The 25,777-nt window shown below is 29.8% G+C and overlaps 1 protein-coding gene and 1 pseudogene across 2 annotated transcripts; one reads left to right on the top strand and one right to left on the bottom strand.

Moving 5' to 3' along the window:
* The first annotated feature begins 3,669 nt into the window (after positions 1 to 3,669).
* LOC101509538 (uncharacterized) lies at positions 3,670 to 6,909 on the top strand. 2 transcript variants are annotated; one of them, XM_012717415.3, is made up of 2 exons: positions 3,670 to 4,452; positions 6,697 to 6,909. In XM_012717415.3, exons 1-2 carry the CDS (start codon positions 3,866 to 3,868, stop codon positions 6,737 to 6,739), a joined length of 630 nt encoding a protein of 209 aa, XP_012572869.1. In that variant the 5' UTR covers positions 3,670 to 3,865; the 3' UTR covers positions 6,740 to 6,909. The 2 variants fall into 2 exon arrangements, with proteins under 2 accessions (XP_012572869.1, XP_004506443.1); XM_004506386.4 differs by having other exon boundaries at positions 3,673 to 4,452; positions 6,693 to 6,906.
* A 904-nt stretch (positions 6,910 to 7,813) lies between these two features.
* Positions 7,814 to 23,529, bottom strand: LOC101513722 (uncharacterized; annotated as a pseudogene).
* Positions 23,530 to 25,777: the final 2,248 nt, after the last annotated feature.

The raw sequence follows: 25,777 nt of genomic DNA, 5'->3' as shown, positions 1-25,777 counted from the left end.
GGAAAGAGAGTATGACAAAATTCATCGAGAGATTACTTATTAGAAGATGCATGTGTCATTGCTGAAAAATGATTAAATTTGCTATTATAGAAGGACAAAATCATATAAATGACAAAGCTAAAATTGATCTTGCTAATCAAGTTAACTAGCTTAATGATAATTAAGGGTATAACATGGATGGAGATTAAGTGAAGCATTTTGAATTGTTGCAGCAAATGAATTAAAAAGTTCAAAATATTGAAATTATATTTTCCATACACTATTAATTTGTTTATAATATTGCTAGTGATTGTATCTCTAATAATTCACTATTAATTTGTTTATAATATGAAGAATTATGAATCAAATAAAGACATTGACAACGTGTTTGTTAATCTTGATTTTATTTGTAGAGCAATAACCTTCAAAAAGATTTGCTCTCTAATGAGTTATTTTTGACAACCAACAAGAGGAAAATGACGCTTGGATTGATAGTCGTGCATAATCTACCAATGTAAGTTCTTTGCAATTGGTTCATGGTACTTGGACATGTTGGAACAAAGTTGGTTCTAATACAATTGTTACTTTAGTGTTTGATAATAAAACAATACGTAATTAGAAAGAAAAAAAAAATATTAATCCTAAATTGATTCATAATTCTTCATTTTCATACCTCTTTATTTGATTAACAAACACGTTGTCAATGTCTTTGAGTGATTTTAAAATTCCCTTGTGTTTAATAAAATCTTCTTCTCTATTTTAGAAAACCTTTCTTGTTGTAGTTAATTATCATAGCTTTTTTCCACTATATCTCATACAATATGAGAGCAGATAATACTTTCATTTGAGTACACCATCTTTCATAATTTTATTTTGTAAGAAGAGGAAATTGAAAAGTAGTGCACTAACGACTTGTCATAAACTCTAAATACCAAATACCACTTTGTTAGAGGAAAAATAATTGTTTCTAAGAAAACTTCACACTTTGCTTGATTCAAAATGTTAAATACTAAGAGGTTTTTTTTATAGATACAAACAATTACACAACTCTAAATTTACTAATAGAATTTTCATAATTATTACACGCTTCTAGTAACTTTGTTTTTTTAGAAAAATCAATGATAGTAATACTAGTATTATCTTAAGGACAAGGATCAAACCCTTAATCTTATTATTATTTTACTCTTTAATTTTCTCATCCCAACTACCAAACTAAACTTATATTTGCTTATGACTTCTCTTAATAATTCTACATTTATTTAAATTTCATATTATTATTAAATAATAATAATTAATATAATACAATATCCTACATCTTTGATCCTAGCTATCTAGCTATTGCTATGTAAAAATTTGTGGTGACAACAATGATATTTCTTCCGCAACAATTTTCATACATTTATTTAATTTTTTTTCTTTTATTATTATATTATTAATATATTATATCATTTTTTGTATTTCTTTCTCAAAGTATGAAATTGGTGGTTGTATGCACCGATTCTTATCTTTGTTAAATCCTTAGACATTAACAAATTTTAGTTAGCTTATTGGATCCACCCAATATATGCACACATATCATTGTATCGTGGCCAAGTATACCTCGTAGCTGCCATGCACTTACCTTTAATAACACTGATACAGCCCACTAAAATATGTACTACAATTAGTGATTATGGACCGTAGGTAGGTCATCTTCCCGCCATATCATTTATTTCAATCCCATTCATCATCATAATAACACCATGGCCTCCTATGTTTGTATCCAAGTATTTCTGATTTATAAAGAAAAATGCATGTGGCTATGTCAATTTCTTCGGTCACCATAAATGGAATCTGCATGTGAGGACACCCCCATAATATTATTAAATACTATACAGCAAGAAATTTAGAATTTATCTCCAAATGTGACACGTGTATCCCATGTTATTTATTAGTAGTATTTTTTAGTAGTGCTTCCTAACAAAGCCGTTTTGCTTCCGTAGTGCTTCCCATGATATACAATTCCTCAAAAAAAGTTAAAAAAAAAAGAGATCATATACAAAATAATCGATGGAAATACACCAAGAGCTTTGCTAAATATTATGATTAATAATCATTAAAATATACATCAAGATCTTTGCAAAATATTACAAACAAAACTTTGAAAGAATGAAAGAATAGACACATGGCAACATCTTAAATAGAAAAAAAAAATTAATTATTTTAGTTCACATAAGTACTAGTTTAACTCAGATTTATTTTTCTAAAGACTGAAAAATACTTTTATTTTTTCAAGAATTAAATAAAATCTCTCAAAATTTCTCAAATATCAAAATCATTTACTCTAATTAATATAAAAAAACAAATTTTTACGAAAAAGGATTAACAAACGGACCCAAAAAGGATATAGGACTCCAAAAACAATATAGACAAAGTCCTAAAAACATTAAACATATGGTATGTTTGATTGGATTTACAAAAACTGATTTCAATAAGATAAATTTTATTCTTTGTCGACCTTTAAAAACAACTCTTCTAAAAAATATAATCAGACTGACCATTAGTCCCAATAGTAAATTTTGAAATATAGTTTGTTTATCTATTTGATTCAAATTTTTAATTGGATATGTCCACTTTTATTAGTTCAATTATTTTTTATATGTAAGATAATAGGAAATAAATGTTTATTATGTTTCAATTGTTTGACTCTTTATTTTGAACTCGTGAGCTTAGTTTTGGATTTGTTTTTTGGATGATCGTCTTTTTTTATTTTTGGATCAGTATTTTTTCTCTTACAATGATATTTGAAAATTATTAAATTTAATATTTCACACATGTAGTAAGAACAATAAGTGGTTTTTGATTCTATTATTTTTTATGATTTAAACACTGTAGAAGACAAAAGAAAAAGAATTATATAAATGAAGGTTTTTGAAAGAAGAATATAAATGAAAATGTTATCATTGGAATGATGACAAAGTTTCAATTTCAAAAAGCTAAATGAGTTTTATTTTCGTTTTCAAAATCGAGCAAATTAGTCTCTCGTGTTTTTAAAATTGGATAAATTATTCTTTTGACAATAACTTAACTAGTAGCTGACTCGCCACATAAGTAATTAACTTTATGGTCAACCTTAGGGAAATAAACTAATTATGAAACTATGTTGTCCGATGTCTTTTAATTTTAAAATATTTATTTATTTTCAAAATTCAAAAAATAAATATTCGAACTCTACAATTTCAACGAACAATTTATCAAAAACTTCCGCATTACAATTTAAAACCATAAGTAATGAGTGTGGGGTCCAAAACCAATGTTTCAGAAATCAAAAGCTAGCATCCAAATCAGTTTTATAAATTATCAAATGAAATTATTTATTGTTTTTTTAGTCACATTAAAAAAAAATTAGTAGAATATTTATCTATTTAGTTTATGTATCAATATTTCTAAAATAATATTTATATTTAAATGTGTTAAACTTATTTTCTACATTTTAAGACAAATTAGTAATATTAATAAGAAATAATTTATAAAAAAAATAATAAAAATGCATCTAAAAATGATTATATTTAATGACAATTTTTTTCCTTTTCAATAATTGTTTATAAGACAGAGGCAGTAAATTAGAGTAAAATAAGCAGAAAAAAATGGTCAAAACACTTGGGCCAAAAAATTGCAACCTTTGTAACTTAAACTGTGGTCTAGTTTTAATACCAATTTCTGTGAATAGCCAATTAGTTTTCATTTGTTACCATACACTTACAAGTTACAATATGCTTATATAAAAACATATGCAAATTACTATGATAACTCCAATTGTATTTGACACTCTTACTTACTTAAACCAGAAACCATCCCCAAAACTTTTTTCTTCTCCTTCTTTTGCAGTGTTTCAAATCAAACAAAGATGTTAAGTTCAAATTCTACACGTGAGATTCATCAAAAGAATGTTCTTCAAATTAAACAAGATGACAAATTTTTCAGCAGGCTACTTTCAAAGGAAAGTTCCAATTGTAACCCATCTTTCAGAGTTTCTGTTGCTGTTCCATTTGTTTGGGAATCTCAACCTGGCACTCCCAAATACACATTCTCTGAAACCACTATTCCTCCCCTCACACCTCCACCTTCCTATCATTTCAACAATATCAATAATAGCACCAAAAAGAATGAAAAAAAACACTCAAAATTCAATCTTCTTTTGGCTTTGCTACAAAAACTAAACCTCAAGAAAATCAACCAGTCTTCGTGGTCCTCGCCGTCTTCGTTGTCATCTTTAGACCCTTCAAATTCATCATCAGCAGTAGATTCTTCGAAAATTAACCCCGCGACGAGGGGTAGGAGGAGATTCTTAAGCCATGGATCATCTTTTGACTTCAGTGTTGAAAATGAAGAAAATGATGGTGCTGGTTCACCAACTTCAACATTGTGCTTTGGAATTCCTCGTTCTGCCAGTTCTAACAGTGGCTTCCAAAGTAACTACAAGAGGCGCATAAGGTAATCAATATGTGTCTTTATATAACACGGAGTCAGACACTTTAGATTGAAGATGTATCTTGTGTCCAACGTGTGTCAGTGTTTGTAGGAATACAACACTGATGTAAACAATTACATTTTATCACCTTTATTTTCTCAAATTATGATTGGTGTCTTTGAATTTGTGTTAGTGGCTTATTCTATTGGTGTTTGTGTTAGTACTTCGTCACGCTACTTGAAAAATTTAAACCGGAGACGAAAATTAGAAATATAAAAGAGTAAAATATGTAATGAGAGATATCATAATTAGAGATCAATTTTGGTTTTTGTCCCAATTTTTTTCTGGTAATTCAAGGTTTTTAGTTGTGTCCTATGGTCTTGACTCTTGAGCTTGTTCCTCTCAAATGACAAGCCTTGATTCTAAGATCTGTGAGAGTGAATGTGTGAGTGAATCTTAAACATTTTATGCAGTTTGAAAAGATCATTCACAATTCCTTGATCCTTTTGTGTTTAGGATGTAATAAAAAAGAGTTTGATGCATCTCCTTTAATTTTGAGCTTAATTTTAAACACAATATTGTGTTAGCTTGTTGTCATGGTATTAAATTGCAGTTGTACGTGGATCTAAAAGTCTCTGTATTTGTTTGCATTTTTCTGCAATATAAAGATTTATAGTGTAATCGTGAGTGTAACTCCAATTAAGAACCATGTTTGTTAATGAAAATGCATAATAAGAGAGATTGAGAGAGCTTTTAATGCAGAAGAGTTTTAAATTGTAATAATTAATTTCTCTTGGAAATTATGAAGAGATTTTAGACAGACAAATAAATTTGGGTTTCTAATTTTTGCTACTTCAACATTTTGCTGCTAAATTTATGATGAAATTTATGTTATTGCCTCGTTACTTTATCATTGTGAAGTCAACTTTTTCTATTAGTTTGTTGAAGCAACCTGAATGCTTTATAAGCATTTTATTTAATGAATTTGGATTTATGGCAATCCCAAAATCCTGAATTGATGGAATCAAGATTTTTTGGGCTATTTAATCGAGTTCGGATTGTTTAAAACAATTTAGACTTTAATTTTATAATTAAAAATATCAAATTTAAATTTTAATCATTTGATTGATACTTTGAGATGAAAGACTATTAATATATTACCAGAAGAGGAATGAGAATAACTAGAAAGTTAATTTAAATTTCTTTTAAACAGTCAAGATCAAAACTTTTATTTAAAAATATTTAATTAAAAAGATCTATTTATTTAAATAAATATAACTGATATTTATTATTACATTAAAATTTGATTTTTTTTAAATATTAAATTTTTAATAATTTAACTATATTAACTTTTTTTAATTTTTGATAATTTTAAATATATGAATATAAAATAAAATATTATATAAAATTAAATTATTTAAAATTAAAGTAGAATTTAATTCCATTAACGTATTAATTGATTATTTTATATAAAAATATTTAATATTTTTATTTAAAGATATTAAATAAAATAAATTTGTAAACAGATTAACGATCAAACTTTTAAGAATGTGAGATGGAAGCTTACAATCGACCATCAGACTCAACCCTTACAAAACTTAAAGTCTATTTAGTCTTATCCACACAAGAATTACATCGAGTTGGATCCTCGTTTAATGTACATGACACAGCGGTTAGTAATTTTACGCTACGGTACTTTACTTGGGAGAAAGGGAAGAAAAACACCTTAGCCTTTTCTGTAGGGTACCTCTGCTTTGTCTTATTTAATAGTTTTATAACTTATTTATTGCAAAGAGCAAGAACCGGTGGAAATTAATAATGTTGGTAAACCAGAACTTACGAAAAGAAAAGGTGGTCCAAAAAATCAATTTCAGAGTTAATCTAGCATTTCCCATTGGAGGACATAAAATCAGTTTATGGAATAATCTATAGACAAATATTAATAATTAAGTTAGATTACATTAATTTTTTAGATCAAATTTAGAACATTTTGTTTAAAACTCTTTCAAACATTTCTTGACTCACCAGAATGATTATCTTCATGACACGATGACTTCAATAGATAAATGGTAGAAGTGGTGTATAATGGATATTTTTATTCACCACGGTCTCTTCACATTGAATTTGATCCTTCTCCTTTCCACTTTCCCATCTTTATTAATTATACAACCTTTTAACTTCTTTTAATTAAGACAAATCTCATTTTTTTTAATGTCAATATTTTTACATCTTCTCTAATGTGAAGTCCCATCTCCTGCCATAGGTAGGGCTCCGCAAATCCACGTTCACAATCAATGCAGCTTTCCATGAGACAGAGACAAGTCGGAGATAATTTTGAGACAGGGTAGATTAGATTCAGTGTGTATAGTGTATATCAGTTTGATCAAATGGTAAAACAATTGATCCACCATAGACCACACTTGTAAATGTTAGAATTGACCATAATCAATAAAAAAGCTGTCGAGTTTATATATAAAAAAATGTATTTGCTTCAAACTTACTAAGGTACTTTTATTCTATGTTTCCTAAAGCTAACAAATTTTTTGTCTCTTTGCTTTTATTTTTTCATTTAAGTATTTATTTAACTTTTCATTTTCTATTGTTTTCAATCTTCTTTCACTTTTACTTCTTTTACATATATTATATCTATTATGCATACCCTTAATCAAATATCCATTTTTATCAGTGTCTTTTATCTTCTTGATGTTTACATTACAAACGCCTAGCTAGCTAAACACACACCTGTTTACAATTTTAAAGTTTAACATTTAAAATTTATTTAAAGTAATCTATGTGTGTAACAATTAAAGTAATTTTTTCTCATTTCACATATTAATAAATTACTATAAATAAAAGAGAGAATACTAATTTCATCAAATTATTTTTATTAATAATATATGTTTTCCACTATCATAAATACAAATAGAATATAACATTTAAGAATAATATACATAACTAGTGTGTAGTCCTGGCAAGCACAAAGCATATTATTCGATCAATCAATAACTAGTGTGTAGTCCTGGCAAGCACAAAGCATATTATTCGATCAATCAAAACAATGTAGTTTGCATTCACATTTATATCTTATATAAATTATAAATAAATAAAATATTGTATATTATAAAATAAACAAAACATACATTATCATATATAATAAATAAAAAAGAGTGCTCAAATTATAATTTATATTTTATATAAATCATAAATAAATAAAATATTGTATATTATAAAATAAACAAAATATATATTATCATATATATATATATATATATATATATATATATATATATATATATATATATATATATCAAGCGTGTTCAAATTATATTTTAAAATGGATAGTATAAATAAAGTTATGTTGTTTGGTATAGTTGATTGCACATTTCAAAAAATTTCACAATAAACTATATTAACGGCCTCGTCACATATTTGATTACCGTCTTTTAGAATAAGCAACTTCTTACTTTTTTCTAGATGTGACTCTAGATACAGCCACATATAACTGGCCATATGTGAAAACTAGTTTAGGAAGTTATTTGCCAACATGAGATTGACCATTACTCTTATTAATTGTCATTGCAAAATAAAGAGTCAACGAAAATTGTCTCCTCATAAACATAAATGATAAACTCAAAACACTAGGAACCATATTCATTCTTAGAATTATAATTTTATATTCTGCATTTCTTTTTCTATGATAATGGTTGCCCCTAATAAATTCTTGCCCAAATGAGTGATTGTAATTTTTGTTCGATTACCCAACCCAACAGGTTGATCAATATTTATCATTAATATTGCAGGACAACCTACTTTAAGTGTCAATTAGTGATTTGGAATACATGAGCATTTAATATCATTGAGGAATTCAATAGTGAACTATTGACTTTGTAGATCATTTACATCAAATTTACATATTAAATTTGAACTCATATTCCTTTTCTTCACCTGAAATCAATGATAAAACGGTATTGTTGATGTGCTCAACAACATTTAAAGTTGGAGCAAGGGTCCCTCGTTCTAAATAAAATGCAATATCATGCATGTTGTTTAAAATGTCAAGATAAGTGAAATCTATAAGGGCACGTAAAGGATCAATTGTGTCGTGTATAAGTAAATCATTTGGAATTTTGACATGTATCTCTCCATTCTCATCGACAGAATGATCTTCATCCCCTATTGAAAGAACCCAATCAACAAAGTTCTTAATATCATTATGTTCACCAGGTATGGATGAAGCACGTAGCCGCATATTGGTCGTCAACCTCAACATTTTCCAATACTTCCATAAGATCGAAGCGTTGATAGAAGCAACAAGTATGTCTGATCTCAAACCTCTTCGAACTATAGGCAATATATGTCTAAAATCATCACCTAATACAATTGGAATTCCACCAAATGGTTTATGTTTGTTTTCTATCCTATTAAACGAAATTATGTCGCACATTGAGATGTCCTCAAAGCAGTATTTGCTCATCATTGGTGCTTCATCCCATATAATCAATTTGGTTTGTCTAAATAGTTTAGCCTTATCATCTCTTTTATTAACACCACATTTTGATGCTTTGTTAATCTCCAAAGGAATATTATTTGAGTTGTACGGCTGTCTGGTAGTAACAATGATGCAATGCCACTTGAGACCACATTAAGGACTATGAATCCTTTTAAACGCAGACCTGCAGACAATGTTTTCTAGATAACAGTTTTATTTGTTCCTCCATAATCGTATAAGAAGAAAAGTTTACCACATCTAGACTCCACAGACCAAAAAATTTGATCATATACACCTCTTTGTTCAGTGGTAAATATGTTTATAAGTTTAGAATGATGCATATTCAACTCATCTATATCGTAATTGAGTTGGTTTGTAATAAATTTAATACATAAATCATCTCCGATTAACATATTTGGTACTCGTATGTATTTGAGATTCTTAAGAGACCTTTTGTTTGTGTGCAATAGTTTTCTTATTTCAATTAAACAAAGGTTCTTCAATTGTTCCTCACGAATTTGGAAATATGTAAAAAAGTTGTATGTGATTAATGTTAACGATATAGATGTATGAATGAAAATAAATTAAACTAATTTTACTAAAAAAAAGTACTTAGATTATTTAAACTTTTCCTTATGCTATATAAAATACCATCAACTAACAAATGGCACGTTGACTTCTTAACATCATATGGATTTGTCTTTGTGCTCATTACCAATAGATTAACAAACAATCTACATAGTTGATGACTAGAGCTTAATTCACTTGCTTCAATTATTGGATCAATGAAATTTTTATCATCCACTAATAATCTAAGTGCATCACACGGTTTTTCAAAAGTATTATATGTTTTGCCATTAACATTTTTTAAACATGTGTATCCCATGCAACCTCATTGAATAGTTAATAGTAATCTCATATAGTACAAAAGACCAACTCCGGGTGGAGCGTATGCAAGCCTTCCTATTTGGTCACCCCTTTGACGTGGAAACCATATTTTTTTTTTTATCTTTTAAATACACCAACTTGGTGGAAAATTAAGCATATGTTAGATTTCGACCGTTAGGATATATACAATTAGCCTGGAACCACGCAATAAATATTGTTTTAAGATTCTCACTCTCATTCACAACAATGTTTATATCTTTATTATCCTTGTATAAAACTGTAATAAAATATAGGCTAAATTACATCTGTGGTCCCTTAACTTAATTTCAGGTAACGTTTTAGTTCTTTATCTTTTTTTTCTTCCCGATTTAGTCATTTATTCCTAACAATATCAAATAAAGTATGAAAATATGAGTTTATTTGAAAATTTGCGTTACAAATTTGATGAAACTTGTATTATATTGAAGAATATAATTAATTTTATGAGCTTTGATTGAATTTTTTTTTTTGAATTTTTGTATAAAAAAGGATAACATTGTTGAATTTTTAAAACATAAAATATCGAATTGTCACTTAAAATTAAAATAAAGGACTAAGTCGGGAAAAAAAGATAAAGGACTAAAACGTTACCTGAAATTAAGTTAAGGGACCACAAATGTAATTTAGCCTAAAATATATAGCATACCTGCATCAACTTTCCCGAATAGTTCATCTTTCTTTAAGTCATCCATCAAATGATCCAACTTTGTTTTAAAGACCATGTAAATAATATTAGGTATGTCGTAAGCCTTCAAGTCACTTTGTTTAATGAAATCTTGAATTTCCCTCCAATTTGAATTACATATTATCGTTATGAACAAATCAAGATATCAAAATCTCTTGCAAATAGCCATTGTGTCTTGACAATTATTGAACACATATCTCATGCCTCTTGTAATTGATGTTGGAAGTACAATCTTACAACCGTTATCACTTGCATCAGTCTCACCTACAATTCATTCACAATGTCACACCTTATGGTTCCTTGATGGACCCTAATATAAGTAAGATGTTGAGTTTCCATCATGGTATAACAATCTACAACATTGTTTGAATAATCTCCTTGAGTGAAAAATATTACCGTACTCAATTAATCTGTCTTGAATCTTATAGGATATAAACTCCCTCATTGACTATATTCCTTTTCTGCTCAATGTTTTTGTGATCCTCTGATCTAATTTTAATTTCAATATGAAATCCATCTTCTCCATAAGAAAACAATAGTGGATATTGAATAGGTAGGAATGACACATAGGCTTTATATAACCTTTCATATTCACCAATAGAATTTTTCACAATTACATCTTTGCCCTTTTTAATTGAATTGTTGTCACCAATAATTTTATAGTTGGAACCTTGTCGCAAGTATTTAACCCCAATAAAAATTTAAAATTTTTATTTGTTTTCCCTATAAAAAATATTTGCAACTTTTCTGCATACGTGGAAGTTTTTTATTCACTTTTAGTGTCCATTTTCGAAATATTTTGAAATCAATTATTAAATTTAATTGATAACAAAAACTCTATATAATCAAAAGTGGAAGTAAAAGTAAATGTTTTTTCATGAACAAAAATTTGGAAAGTCATAATTTTTTTTGTCTTAGAAGACATGATAAATTTCACCATAATTAACTTACACAACTATGACGTCCCAGGTTCGAATTCGGGACAAGACATCTAAGTTAACAATATCGACATTTGTTAGTTGAACTAATAATGTTTATATGGGCTAAAAATATATTTAGTCTAACAAAATAAATTAATTTAAGCTTAAATATAAACACAAATTGACTCAACTACCTATCTTCGCTGCCTTATTTTGTGTGTCATATATTTACAACTGAACAAATTTAGACATAACACCAACTTCCAACATCAAACTACCTATACGATGGAAACTAAGAATGAATTGTGGTGGTCTGCCACCATCATTGACAGTTCTTTCAATCTTACCTCCAAGTGAAGTAAAGGAAAACATGCTATTATAAGCACATATGTTGTCTAGATAGTGGTTACTTTTTGGATGAGCACCATGCATAAACTTGTACATTAGTTCGGGAGATCTTTCGAGAAATGGAAATTTGACCTTCCCTTTCATACAATAATGAGAACTCAACATTTGACTCGCTTCTTCGTTCGTTGGCACGTTCTTCAAACTACAACTGTGTGTTACAAAAACTATATATCCAGGTTACCTACATCGAACATTACTAAAAATATATAAATTAAATTTTTGTTTTAAAAAAAATTTATTAGTTTATTAGAAATTTGAAAACAAAATTAGATACTGGTGAGATAAACATTTGCGCACTACATTATTCTTTTCAATGTTCAACTGGTTGGAAAATGTTTCAATAACTAACAAACAATGTATACAATAATAAAAATAAAAATAAAACTATTTAGTATAATCAATTGTCATATATTACTTTTATATGGTAGAAAAAAAATTTAAATGATTTGATAATTTTATTCTCCAATAAAACCGTAACATAAAATCATTTGAATAATTTAAAATAATTTAATAATATAGATTAAAATTACTTGTCTATGTATAATCTTGTGGCATAGTGGATGTTGATGACAAGTGACCTTTGCTCCTATTTCTTTCCTGACGCAATGCCAATTAATTTTCTTTATTTGAATACCTAATATCAATCAAAACTAGTGTATTTCCACGGTCTTTATTTTTTTTTCCGAACAATTTATAAAATTAAGCATGTAATACGGTTGGTATATATGACATTAAAAAATGTTTATGAAAGTGTTTTGGACATTACTAAAAAAGTTTCTAATGGTTGTTGAAGAATACATGTTGCTTTTAAAATATGTTTGTCATCATCTTTAAGAACTCCATATCAGTTGAAGTTAATCTTTTTGTATTTGTCATCGTCAAAGTACATAAACAATCAAGATTCTTACTACCGACATGATTGAACAGATAAATGTTTTCTGTAGACATGCATATTAAAATTTTAGTTGGTTAAAAAAGTTTTAGGTTATATACTATGTATTGTTATTAAGTTTAAAAAAAGCTAAAATATGACTTAATATGAAAAAAGAATGTGAAAATCTAATGAGTGTGTAAAAATAAACATTGTTGGACACTATGTCATAAAAGTAGTGAAAGACATCAATACAATGAGATAAAATAGATAATTGTGTTATGTCACTAACGGATGTCGGTCAACCCAAGTTTGATATTTTCCTACGAGGGTGTTCTTACAAAAGCATCACAATTAAAACCTCATTCCTTATAATTGATATTGCTACTTCAATATTAGCCATCTAAAATAATAGATTAGTATTTACCCAAAAACAAAGCATGTATATGTATTAAATTTGGAAATTAGAAAATTAGAAAATTAAACTTCAATGACTTTAAAATTTGCAATCAACTTTGGGTTATTTGTGAGTTTCTTGACATTGTATGATATTTCAAATTGAGTTTCGCGACACACATTTGATTCAATTTTGAAAAGAAAGGTAGAATCCACCAGATTTGAAATTTCTTTGGAGATGATTCTAGAAGAAATATCTTATAAGAATTAATCAAATAAAGTTGAAGTTAGCTAATTATGTACAACACATATACTTTTATTGTGTTTAACATATAGTGCTTGTGATACAAAAAGGATGAACATACATACCCCAAATGTTTCAATCTAAGATGCTGCTAATTTTGTAAATAGCATGGAAGCATTCCGATCAAATATAATACAGATGGTTGAATTAGTTGTGTCATTCATAAGGAATTTAATTCTACAGCCAGGGGAAATATTTATGACATGTTTGTTACATTTTTCATAGGAATACATGTGCTCATCATAGATTACTTTGTTATTGTACACACAAGTTGTATACCACTAGTCATTTGTGTCAATGACATGTTTCATGGTGTCCATGACGATAAAAGATGACTCCCAACAATGAATACAAATTTCAAATGTATAAATTCAATTGAAAATGACAAAACAAAATTTATTTTACTCATAATTAATGTGTTTTAATAAAATAGTTTATATGTAAAAAATATGCTATAAATAAATAATAGACTAATATTTAGTGATAAAGAATCATAAAAACGTGTCTATATTTTCAATTATATATGTATATATGTATTTATGGGAAATAAATGCTAATTATATCAAATTTATTGAAAATATAGAAGATAGTGATTCATTGCTTTTCATTTCCATATATATACAAATATTTTGGAATTAAATTGTAATTGATTGATTAAATGAAATTCTGAATGGTGGGAGTACTTACACTACGCCAAAAATGATATTTTATAGCGCTTATTAAATACAAGCGCTGTTGTATGATATTTTAAAAATAACGGAGGATACAACAGTGTTTTTTTGACAAGCGCTGTAAAAGACTTTGATTTCACATAATTAAAGGACCTATTAGAGCGCTTTTTGGAAAAGCGCTGTAAAAAGGTTTTAAAAAAAAAATAAGGAGGTCTTTTACAGCGCTTTTGGACAAGCGCTTTAAAAAGTCTGTAAAAGAGCGCTGTAATACACTTTCAAAAAATAAAATAAGGAGGTCTTTTACAGCGCTCTTTAAAAAAGTGTTGTAATAGGCTTTTAAAAAATAAAATAAGGAGGTCTTTTATAGCGCTTTTTTAAAAAGCGCTGTAATAGGCTTTTAAAAGTAAAATAAGGAGGTCTTTTACAGTGCTCTTTAAAAAAAGCGCTGTAATAGGCTTTTAAAAAATAAAATAAGGAGGTCTTTTACAGCGCTCTTTAAAAAAAGCGCTGTAATAGGCTTTTAAAAGTAAAATAGGGAGGTCTTTTACAGCGCTTTTTAAAAATGCGCTGTAATAGGCTTTTAAAAATAAAATAAGAAGGTCTTTTATAGCGCTCTTTAAAGAAAACGTTGTAATAGGCTTTTAAAAGTAAAATAAGGAGGTCTTTTACGACGCTTTTTAAAAAAAGCGCTGTAATAGACTTTTAAAAGTAAAATAAGGAGGTCTTTTACATCGCTCTTTAAAAAAAGCGTTGTAGTAGGCTTTTAAAAAATAAAATAAGGAGGTCTTTTACAGCGCTCTTTAAAAAAGCGCTGTAATAGGCTTTTAAAAGTAAAATAAGGAGGTCTTTTACAACGCTCTTTAAAAAAAGCGTTGTAATAGGCTTTTAAAAAATAAAATATAACTCGCTTCAGTTTCCTCTTTATTACATAAACTTCACAACACTTCAGTGTCCTTCTCCTCTTCATTATCCTTCTCATTGCAAATCATCTTAACGAAACCGTAACCTTATGAACTCTACGTATTTCTTCGCACTCTTCAGGTATTGTATTCATTTATTCATTTATTTCTTATATATATATATATAATGTGTCTGTTAATGCTAATAATCACATTTATTTGATAGTGTTTTACAAGTTTTCCGAGCTCAAATGGGTGCTACAGTGTCGAAGCAAAAATCAAATAAATCACATGGATTCTAATAAAGGTTTGAAATGTATGGCTTTAAAATTTCATTAACAATCAATCCACAAATATTTATTGACTTATATGTTTTATTTTATAGTGCTCTCGTCAAACTAACAACATAGACTGCGGATACTGTATATTACGATTTATGAAGGAGATTGTTGTTATAATCCCAGAAAGAGATCTAATTGAAATAAAGGAATGCATATTACAACGCTTTTTTTAAAAAGCGCCGTAAAACTAATACAACAAGCAGCGCGTTTTTAGAAGAGATTTACAGCGCTTTTTTTATTTTATTTTAAAGAGCGCTGTTGTATCTTTTTACAGCGCTGGATACTACAGCGCTTAATTTTTTGAAAAAGCGCTGTAAATGGCTTAAAAAAAACGCTGTAAAATACTATTTTTCACGTAGTGTTATTCACCAATGAATATGTTTCTTGTAAGAATTTAAACACAAATGAGTATTAATAAGATTGTATGATTTTTAATATTAAAGAAACAAAATATTATTTGTAATTAATCCAAGGGTAATTTATTTTTTATAAAGGTTTGTATGTCTTAGAAACTTAAGGTCAATTCAATATATCAATAATTGCCAATAAAAATAAATAATAAGATAAATAGTAATTTTAAATTTAGAAAATTCAAGAATGAGTAGCAAATTATGTTGCTAAAGTTTTACTTTTGCTAGCATTACAATGACCGTGACATTTTCGATCTCACCAGCAACAACAAATGAATTAAGTTCGTACATATTCATCAATTAACGTAATCTTTGAATATGAAAATATATACACCGAATATATATATAAAAGATATAGACATATATATAATATATAATTAAAATAATATAGGTGACATATATATATATATATAATATGTGAAAATATAAATGTAATTAATATATTTTTAAAATTATTAAAATAATATAGATATATTGTATATGATTATTTAGAAAAAAGATTATACACGTTATGTAAATATTAACAAATTATTGCCGTGGTATAAATTCTTACCTATCGTACGTAGTCACGTTCTTTGGTAACCATTTTGGTCATGACACCATTTCTCTTATACACTTTATGAATTTCAACATCTGCTCATGAACATCTTAAAAAAAAAAAAAAACTAACATGATTAATTGGAGGCAAAATATATTGAATAGTATATCATAAAAAGTTAGACTTGATAATTATAATTAACAATAAAAGGAAATATTTTGTATTGGCCAGCTAAAAAGTTGGTATCATAATCACTCGAAAAAATCTAATTAGGGTTGGAGATGAGATAAATGTTGAAAGGAATCTTTTCAGTCAATTTTGTATTAAACTCAAAGATTAATTTATACTAATGTTTTGTGTTACGGTACGACTCTCTATTTGTTGCGAACTCAAAGTTAAACATAGAATATAAACGACTTTCTTGTAAGTAAATCATCGTTCTACACACAGTTGCATGTATTTGATTAGCCTATAAAAAATAAATTTATCGATTAATAACTAAAATTTAAAGCATATGTGAAAGTTATTAAAAAATATAATAAAACATATGTCAAATGTAAAAAATATAACTGAGAAACCCACCACTTATTAAATTTATTTTTAAAAAAATTTAATTTATTAAAAAACAAAACCCTTCAGCTTATTTTTTTTTTTATCTTTTTATAAATTTATTAAAAACATAAGAATCATGTCAAACGAGAATTGATGTTTGTCACGCGCAACATCTCTAATAAATCCTAGTCATATTACACAAACATTCAGACTCCTTGATTCTTTTATTTTACTGATTTAAGAAATTCTATTGTTGTTCCTAGAAGCCGTTGGTAGAATTGATACAAAATTGTTTTTATCTTTAGTACGACTTCTTATATATAGACAAAAGTTTACAGCATTTAGGTTAAGACGATTATTACTATAATTGATCTAGATTAAGACCAAATATGCTTGCAATCGGTTAATTATCAGTGATAAACCATATATGCCCTTTTTTGAAGGCTAGACCGATTCAAAAGTCTATGACATTTAATTAGCCCTTTGATACTATAACATGAAATATTGTTTACAAAAAAATTATGGCAATATAAATAGAAACCGTTCAAAAATTTGCCATTAAAAATTTTAAATACCGATACTAAAAAATTGTATGTAATAGACGAAAATAAGTTTAGTCAACTAAATTAATACAGAGAAATAAGTGTCATTTAAGGATAATATATATGCTTATCATAAATTTCTTTTTACTAATACTGAAACATATATTGTATAGTTGATAATATATCTTAAGTCTTAACAATCGGTGATAATACTTTCTTTTGACATATTCTTTATTACTCTTAATATATTTTTAATTATAATATAATTTTTTCATAATGAACACTTTATTTGCCCCATAGTGTGTTTTTTTGTCAACATCTCAATGTGATTATACATTAAATGTTAGGTGTTCTGTTGTCGCACACGGATCAAATACAATTGATAAAATATAAATAGAGGTAATAACTCGAGTCATTTCGCAAGGACTTCTGATATAATAATATTATCCAAATTGAACGTTGAAATTCGAAAGGTTTTATTTTTTATTTTTTTAATATATTTTTGTTTTAACAGATGAGCAAAACGATTAATCAACTTATTCGAGTTTCAGACCTATCACAAATTCTATCAATGAGTTTAATTTCTAATTCGTAATTCTATTCTTATTTGACTATAGAATTCATCAAACAAGCGTAATCAATCTTATATGAATTCGGTTTCTTTGACTGGATTAAGCATCACAATCACCAAAATATTACAATTAACGAGGTCGCATAATTATAATTCAATTAAATTAGAAACCGAAATCAAATTCTGTCAAATGAATTTAATCGATCCTATTGCAATTCAATTTAAGCAATCATAATATCAATATAATCAAATAAACAGAGATAGAATCATGAAGCGAAATTGACAGTGTAACTTGAATCTCAAGATGTTGATTAAACTCTGAACTCATTGATTAATCTTATAAAATTAGTCTTCCATGAAATTAAAATAAAAAGTATTTATTTCTTGCATCAATCTAAATCCTAAAATTTCATCCCCTAGAAAAGAAAGAAAACTCCCAATATATAGTACTCAATTTTGAGCTTTAGGGTTTAAAAATAAGTGACATGCTATTTAAAATTATTACAAAAGTTCAAATTACGAAATCTACAATTTAGGCCCAGTAAAGTTCGACATTGGTCCAACACCTGCTCGTATGCGCCAATACGTTATCCAGAGCTCAAGTTATGGCCTACAGAGCGAGCAAGGGTCAAAATGCAAATAATAAAATTATAATTCAATTTCGACCTAAAGTTTAGAAACAAGCTAAAAAATTATTCTAAGCTATAAAGAGCTTTTAAAATACCAAACTAAAAAGCTAGAAACATGTGCCCAAATGCTATGATCAAATTCCCCCGCACTTAAGCTTTTGCACTCCAAGCAAAATAATGCATGTGTTCCAAATGTTCTTATGAATGCAAAGTGGTGAGAGGAAAAAAATTTCTAGCTTAAGGCAATCATGAATAGTGTTTTATGACAATCAAGGCAAACAAGAGGACAAGTTAACTAAAGAATGCATCATAAGTGATAGAGTCCTCCCAAGATATAAAATTCTCTCAAAGTGTTTATACTCAAAGTGTTTGAGCTACTGTTTACACTCAAAGCACATCATGAAAGTTAGCACTACCATAGGCTTGACAAACCTCTACATCTATATTTGAAACACATGCACATAATGATCAAAAGGTGTTTATTCAGGTTGTAACGTGGCCAAGGTAAGGGTGAGATAATCTTAAGGAGACTAGGGCTAAAAATCAAAGAGAATAAAGGAGTAATGATTAAAAGAGAAAAACAACATTAAGAAGTAACTCAACAAAATATTATCGACTTTTATTTTCACATTCTCTTTTCTCACAACATAACCATTTTTCCTCATTTTATTCCACATATTTTTTTCTCTTTTTTTATTTTATTTTTAATAACCCTCAAATTTAAACAAACAAGTTGAGCACCCACACACTTGTTTAAGGAAAGACTCATTTATCCCCTAAGATTGGGTAAATTCATTGATTTTCACTTTTAGGCTTGTAATGAGCTATATAACAAATAATGAGATAATTAGGCTCAAAGTGGCTTACACAAATGGATAATTGTAGGGTAGTCTTATTTGTCTAGTAGCTTAACAAGAAACAAATGCATATATCATTTCAATATGTGCATGCAGACAAGAGTCAAGTCAAGTTCTGGCGTAACTTGCAATCATGAGTGAGATAACACACAAGAAAGAAAAGATGGAAAAATGTATTCCATTCATAATAAGGCTAAAAAATCTCACAAAGGTTAATGACCTATCACAAATGATACACAATTTAGCATTTTAATCCAATTTATTTTACCAAGAATGCAAAGATACTATCCAATCATGTTAGTCCAAACAAACTCACAACATTTATAACCACAAAATTTGATGAAAAAACATGCAATGCAATGTCCATTTTTATTTATTTATTTTTTGAAATATAATAAATAAAATCTTAAATAATGCCCCAACACTTAAATTACACATTGTCATCAATGAAAGTAACAAGTATAAAATAAGAGTAAGGAAAGGGAGCTCCCTATTTAAACTTCAGTGTAGGTGGGCTTTTTCAAGAAGAGTTCTTTTATGGTAGCACAAAGCTCTCATGGAACAGCTTGAGGCGTTGTCCACTTACTTTGAATACTTTCTCGGTGTTTTCAATTTTTATTTCCACTGCACCATGAGGTAAAATGTTAGTAACAACAAAGGGGCTAATCCACTTAGATCGAAGTTTCCCAACCATAATTTTCAAACGGGAGTTGAACAATAAAACTTTTTTGCCAATGGAAAATTCCTCCCTAGAAATCATCTTATCATGAAAGTACTTAGTTTTCTCCTTATAGATTCGAGAGTTCTCATAAGCTTCAAGTCTAAGCTCTTCAAGTTGTTGCAATTGAAGCTTTCTCTCCAAACCTACTTTCTCCATCTCAAGGTTACAACTCTTGACCACCCAATAAGCACGGTGCTCTATTTCCACTGGGAGGTGGCATGCCTTACCAAACACAAGTCGGTAAGGGGACATCCCGATTGGTGTTTTGTAGGCTGTTTTATGAGCCCAAAGAGGTTCTTCATGTCGGTGGCTCTAGTCTTTCTTCTTTGGCTGCACCATCTTTTCTAAGATTTTTTTTGATTTCCCTGTTTTAGATTTTAGCTTGCCCGTTAGCCTGGGGATGATAAGGTGTAGAAACTCTGTGCACAACCCCATACTTTCGAAGCAAAGCGTCCATGGTGCGGTTGCAAAAATGAGTGCCTTGATCACTTATGATGGCCCGAGGTATTCCAAACCTTCAAAAAATATTTGATTTGATAAAACCTGCAACAACTTTAGAATCATTAGTCCTTGTGGGTGTTGCGTCCACCCACTTTGAAACATAATCAACAACTAGTAAAATGTAGGCAAAACCAAAAGATACAGGAAAATGGCTCACAAAGTCAATGCCCTGCACATCAAATACTTCACAGAAAAGCATAGGTTGTTGAGGCATCTCACTCCTATGAGTGATTGTTGTTCCTGCTATTCGGTAGTGTTCATAAGTTTTGTAAGTCTCAAAAGCATCTTTAAATAAAGTGGGCCAAAAGAAACTCGAGTCTATTTTTCTTGTTGTCTGATGAGGAACAAAATGTCCCCCAACTTGAGAATCATGACAAAGATGAAGAATGGATTGAGCCTCATGGTGGGAAACACATCGTCTAATCACCTGGTCACTACAGAATTTCCACAAATATGGATCATCCCACACATAGTATTTGACATCACTTTTAAGTTTATGTATTTGTGTTCTGGGTGCATCTACAGGAAGGACTCCAGCAACTAGATAATTAACTAAATCAGCAAACCAAGGAGTTACCTCACGCAACTATAGCAGTTGCTCATTAGGGGTCCTCATCCATTTTTATTATGCTCAAATGATTTGCCACCAAATTTTCAGCTCCACTCTTATTTTAATCTCTAAATCAAATTCTTGGAGTAACAACGTCCACCGGATGAATATCAGTTTTGCTTCTGGTTTCTTCAGAAAGAACTTCAAAGTTGTGTGGTCCGTAAAAACAACTACCTTCGAACCTAGAAAATATGGTCTAAACTTATCAAGTGCAAAAACAATAGCTAAAAGTTCCTTTTCAGTCGTAGTATAATTAGCCTGTGGAGAATCTAAAGTCCTAGAATGATAATAAATAACATGGACAACCTTACCAACTCTTTGTGCAAGGACTGCTCCCACTACATAGTTAGATGCATCACACATAATTTCAAAAGGGAGGATCCAATTGGGTGGCTGAATTATGGGAGTAGAGGTCAGTCATGCCTTTAAGAAATCAAACCTCTTCTTGCATTTGTCGTCAAAGGTGAAATTGACATCGTTTTGCAGCAAGTTTGACAGCGGAAGAGCTATCTTGCTGAAATCCTTGATAAAGCGCCTATAAAAACCTGTATGGCCAAGAAAAGAACGAATCTCGCAGATGCAAGATGGGTAAGGAAAATTAGAAATCACATCAATGTAGAGCCAACTTGTATCCCATTTTTAGCGATCAAATGCCCTAAAGTTATGCCTTGTTCAACCATAAAATGACATTTTTAATAATTAAGCACAAGGTTTGTTTCAATACATCTATGCAAAACTTTATCTAAATTGTTCAAGCATGCATCAAATGAGGAACCATACACACTAAAATCATCCCTGAAAACTTCTATACAATTTTCTATCAAATCAGCAAAAATACTAATCATGAAACGTTGGAAAGTGCCAAGAGCATTGTATAGGTCAAATGGCATCCTCCTATAGGCAAATGTGTCGAAAGGGCAAGTGAACATGATCTTTTCTTGGTCCTCTGGTGCAATATGGATATGAAAATAACCAGAAAGACCATCAAGAAAACAATAGTCTGACTTACCAGCCAACCGTTCAAGCATATGATCAATGAACGGTAAAGGAAAAGGATTCTTTCTAGTTGCCTGGTTTAGTTTAGTCTCCTGTAATCGATGCATACCCTCCAATTGTTCTGGACTCGTGTGGGGGATAAATTCATTATTTTCATTTTTAACCACTGTGAGTCCTGTTTTCTTAGGGACTACCTGCATCGGACTCACCCATTAACTATCAGAGATTGGGTATATAATGCCTACTTGCAAGAGCTTGGTCACTTTTTTTTTACAACATCCAGAATTAATGGGTAAAGTCGCCTTTAGGGTTGCTTGACTGATTTTACCCTATCCTCTAGTAGTATCCCATGCATACACATGGATGGGCTAATACCAGGAATATCAACCAAGGTCCATTTGATTGCCTTCTTGTATTTTCTTAAAATCTGCAACAACTTATCTTCTTGTTCATCTACAAGTTTGGCTGAAATAATCACATGTTACTTGCTACTTCCTTCTAAATATGCATATTTCAAATTTTTAGGAAGTGTTTAAGCTCTATAGTCGGTGATTGTTCAATGGAAGGTACAACACCAGTGGTCGAAGATAAGTCTGCAAAATCAATTATGTTAGTAGAAATATCAATATTAGCACAATGATCAACCTGCAAGGCAACTTCAGTCTCAGCACACACAAAACATAATTGAATATCTGCACAAAATTCACAAGTATAAGTATCATCAAAACCAGACAATGAAGGAAAATCAGTAGCAAACATATCGGGGTAAGTGTTATCAACAAAATCAACAAGCAATTCAATTTGAAAAATAGAATGATCTTCCATGGGGCGTTTCATAGCATCAAAGATGTTAAATTTTACTATGCTATCACCAAATTCCATGGATAAAGTTCCAGCATGTACATCAATTTTTGTTATAGCAGTCTTTAAGAATGGTTTCCCTAAGATGATAGGCACTCTATTGGACTTATTCTCTCCCTCAATGTCCAGAATGTAAAAATCTGTAGGAAATATCAATTCACTAACTCGAGCAAGTACATCCTCAACAAGTCCAACAGGACGAGCATTGCTCCTATTTGCCAATTGAATGGTAACACCTGTACTCTATAGAGGTCCAAGAGCAAGAGAATTAAAAATAGATGTAGCCATAACAGAGCATTTTCAAATTGACTATTGCCTATGGTACATGGAATGGAAAAAGTTGCCGGATCTTTGCATTTCTGAGACATGGGCTGAATGAGGGTTGAAACATATCGCGCCATGTTTACTCTTTCATTACCTTTTAACCTTCTCTTGTGTGTGCACAAATCTTTTAGAAATTTTGCATATCTTGGAATCTATTTAATTGCTTCAAGAAGGGGAATATTCACTTCCACCTTCCTAAATGTATCCAGGATCTCCTTGTCCATATCTGCCTCGTCCATTTTCTTAGTCTTCACTGCCCTTTAAGGAAAAGGAATTCAAATATTTTGCTCAACAACAAAAGTTCCAGGTATCAAAGTGTCCTCAACAACCTTGTTATTTTTCACAACAGTTTCAGGTACCTTTGGTGTTTCAATAGCTTTCCTCGACCTCAATGTAATTGCACTGACATTGGGAGCATTTGGATTTACTACTGATTATGTAGACAATTGATTTGACCCATGAGTTTGCAATTGACTAATTGAAGTGGCTAGCTGACCAATCTTTATTTCCAAATTTTGAATGGTGGAATATGTTCTTTGTTGAAATTGGAGATTATGGATAGCCATCTGCTTAACGATGTCTTCTAATGAAGGTGCATTGTTTTGTTGTTGTAGAATATTTTATTGTTGTTGCTGCCTAGGTTGCTGTTGTGTAGATGAATTCCCCCATCACAGGTTGGGATGGTTTCTCCAACCAGGATTGTACCTATTAGATGACATATCATAGTTGGCTTGAGGATTGTATATATTTGATGCATATGCTTGAAGAGCATCAACAATTGGATCTTCTTGCAATGAAGGATATGAATTTGTAGGATGCTCTAAAGAAGTGCAAATACCACAAACCACTGCTTGGATTTTACTTATTGCCAGGAATGGTCGGGGTGAGAAGGTTGTGAGGTAGCATCGCAGGTAACAGGAATGGTCGGGGTGTTACAAAAAAAGGAGTTTTTGACTCAATTGGTAGTGGGACTGTGTAGAGGCGGTACTTATCCCCCAAGTAACGGACTCGAATCCCACGGAACGCAAAAACTCGCTATTTCCACTGGGTGATTAGGGGGGCGATAAGGTCGTGAGGTAGCATCGCCAGTAACGGAAATGGTCGCGGTATTACAGCCGCTTTTGGGGTCTTATCGACAAGTGTTCCCCCACTAGCAGCATCCAAAATGCTTATATCCATAGGTAACAAGCCTTCATAAAAATACTAGATGAGTAATTGTTCAGAAATCTAGTGATGAGAACAGCTAGACACTAATTTCTTGAATCTCTCCCAATACTCATGCAATGATTCCCTGTCAATCTGCCTAATGCCACATATTTCTTTTTTGATTGAAGTAGCTCTTGAGGCAGGGAATAATTTTTCTAGAAACAATTTCTTGAGATCATTCCAACTTGTAACAGAACCTTGTTGAAGGTAGTATAACCAGTCCTTGGTAGCATCTTAGAGTGAAAATGGGAAGACTCTCAGCTTAATGTGGTCCTATGTGACTCCTTGAGGCTTCATGGTAGAACACACAACATGGAATTCTTTCAAGTGTTTGTGGGGATCCTCACCTACAAGACCATTAAACTTTGGAAGCAAGTGTATTAAATCAGATTTAAGTTCAAATGGTACAATAACTTCAAGATATGTGATAAACAATGCATTATATTTGACATTAGGTGCAACAAGTTGTCTTAAGGTTCTATTATTCGCATCAGCCATATTTTGCAACAAGTTGTCACTTTCACTATCTAACTCTGACTCGTTAGCACTAGTAGCTCTATTAAGTCTACGACATAAATGAAATGTCCTATCTATTTCAAGTTCAAGGGAATGCATATTTACAGAATTAGCCCTAGTCATGCATCATCATAACAATGCAATGCAAAATTACAATTATGAAAATTCCAACAATGTCCCTATCGCTAAAATTGAAGTAAAAAATCGAAAAATCTATCAAATAAAATCCAAAAAATATAAAAGTACCACCAAAAATTTCTAAAAATAAAATAAAGGTAACACAAATTTTTTTGGAATTTTTGGAGAATATGAAAATTTCAAAAAATTGAAAAAAGGATCTGAACGAAGGAATTTGGAATTTTAAGTTTGGAATTTGAAAAAAAGGATTCAAAATTTTTTTTCTTCTCATTTTCTGGCGAAATTTCGGGGCAATCTAAGACAGTCGCCTGAAAACCGGGTTTTTTTTTACTAGCAACGTGCCTAAGACCTAGCAACAAGCCTATCCGACCTGTAGAGCAACAAAACACGACGAAACAATTGTTAGGATGATTAATAATACTCTAAAATTAGTTAATATTATTATGAGAGAGTCCCCGACAACAA

Source organism: Cicer arietinum, chromosome 6 (assembly GCF_000331145.2).
Source record: "Cicer arietinum cultivar CDC Frontier isolate Library 1 chromosome 6, Cicar.CDCFrontier_v2.0, whole genome shotgun sequence".
NCBI lineage: Eukaryota > Viridiplantae > Streptophyta > Magnoliopsida > Fabales > Fabaceae > Cicer > Cicer arietinum.
This window is presented reverse-complemented; position numbering and strand designations above follow the sequence as displayed.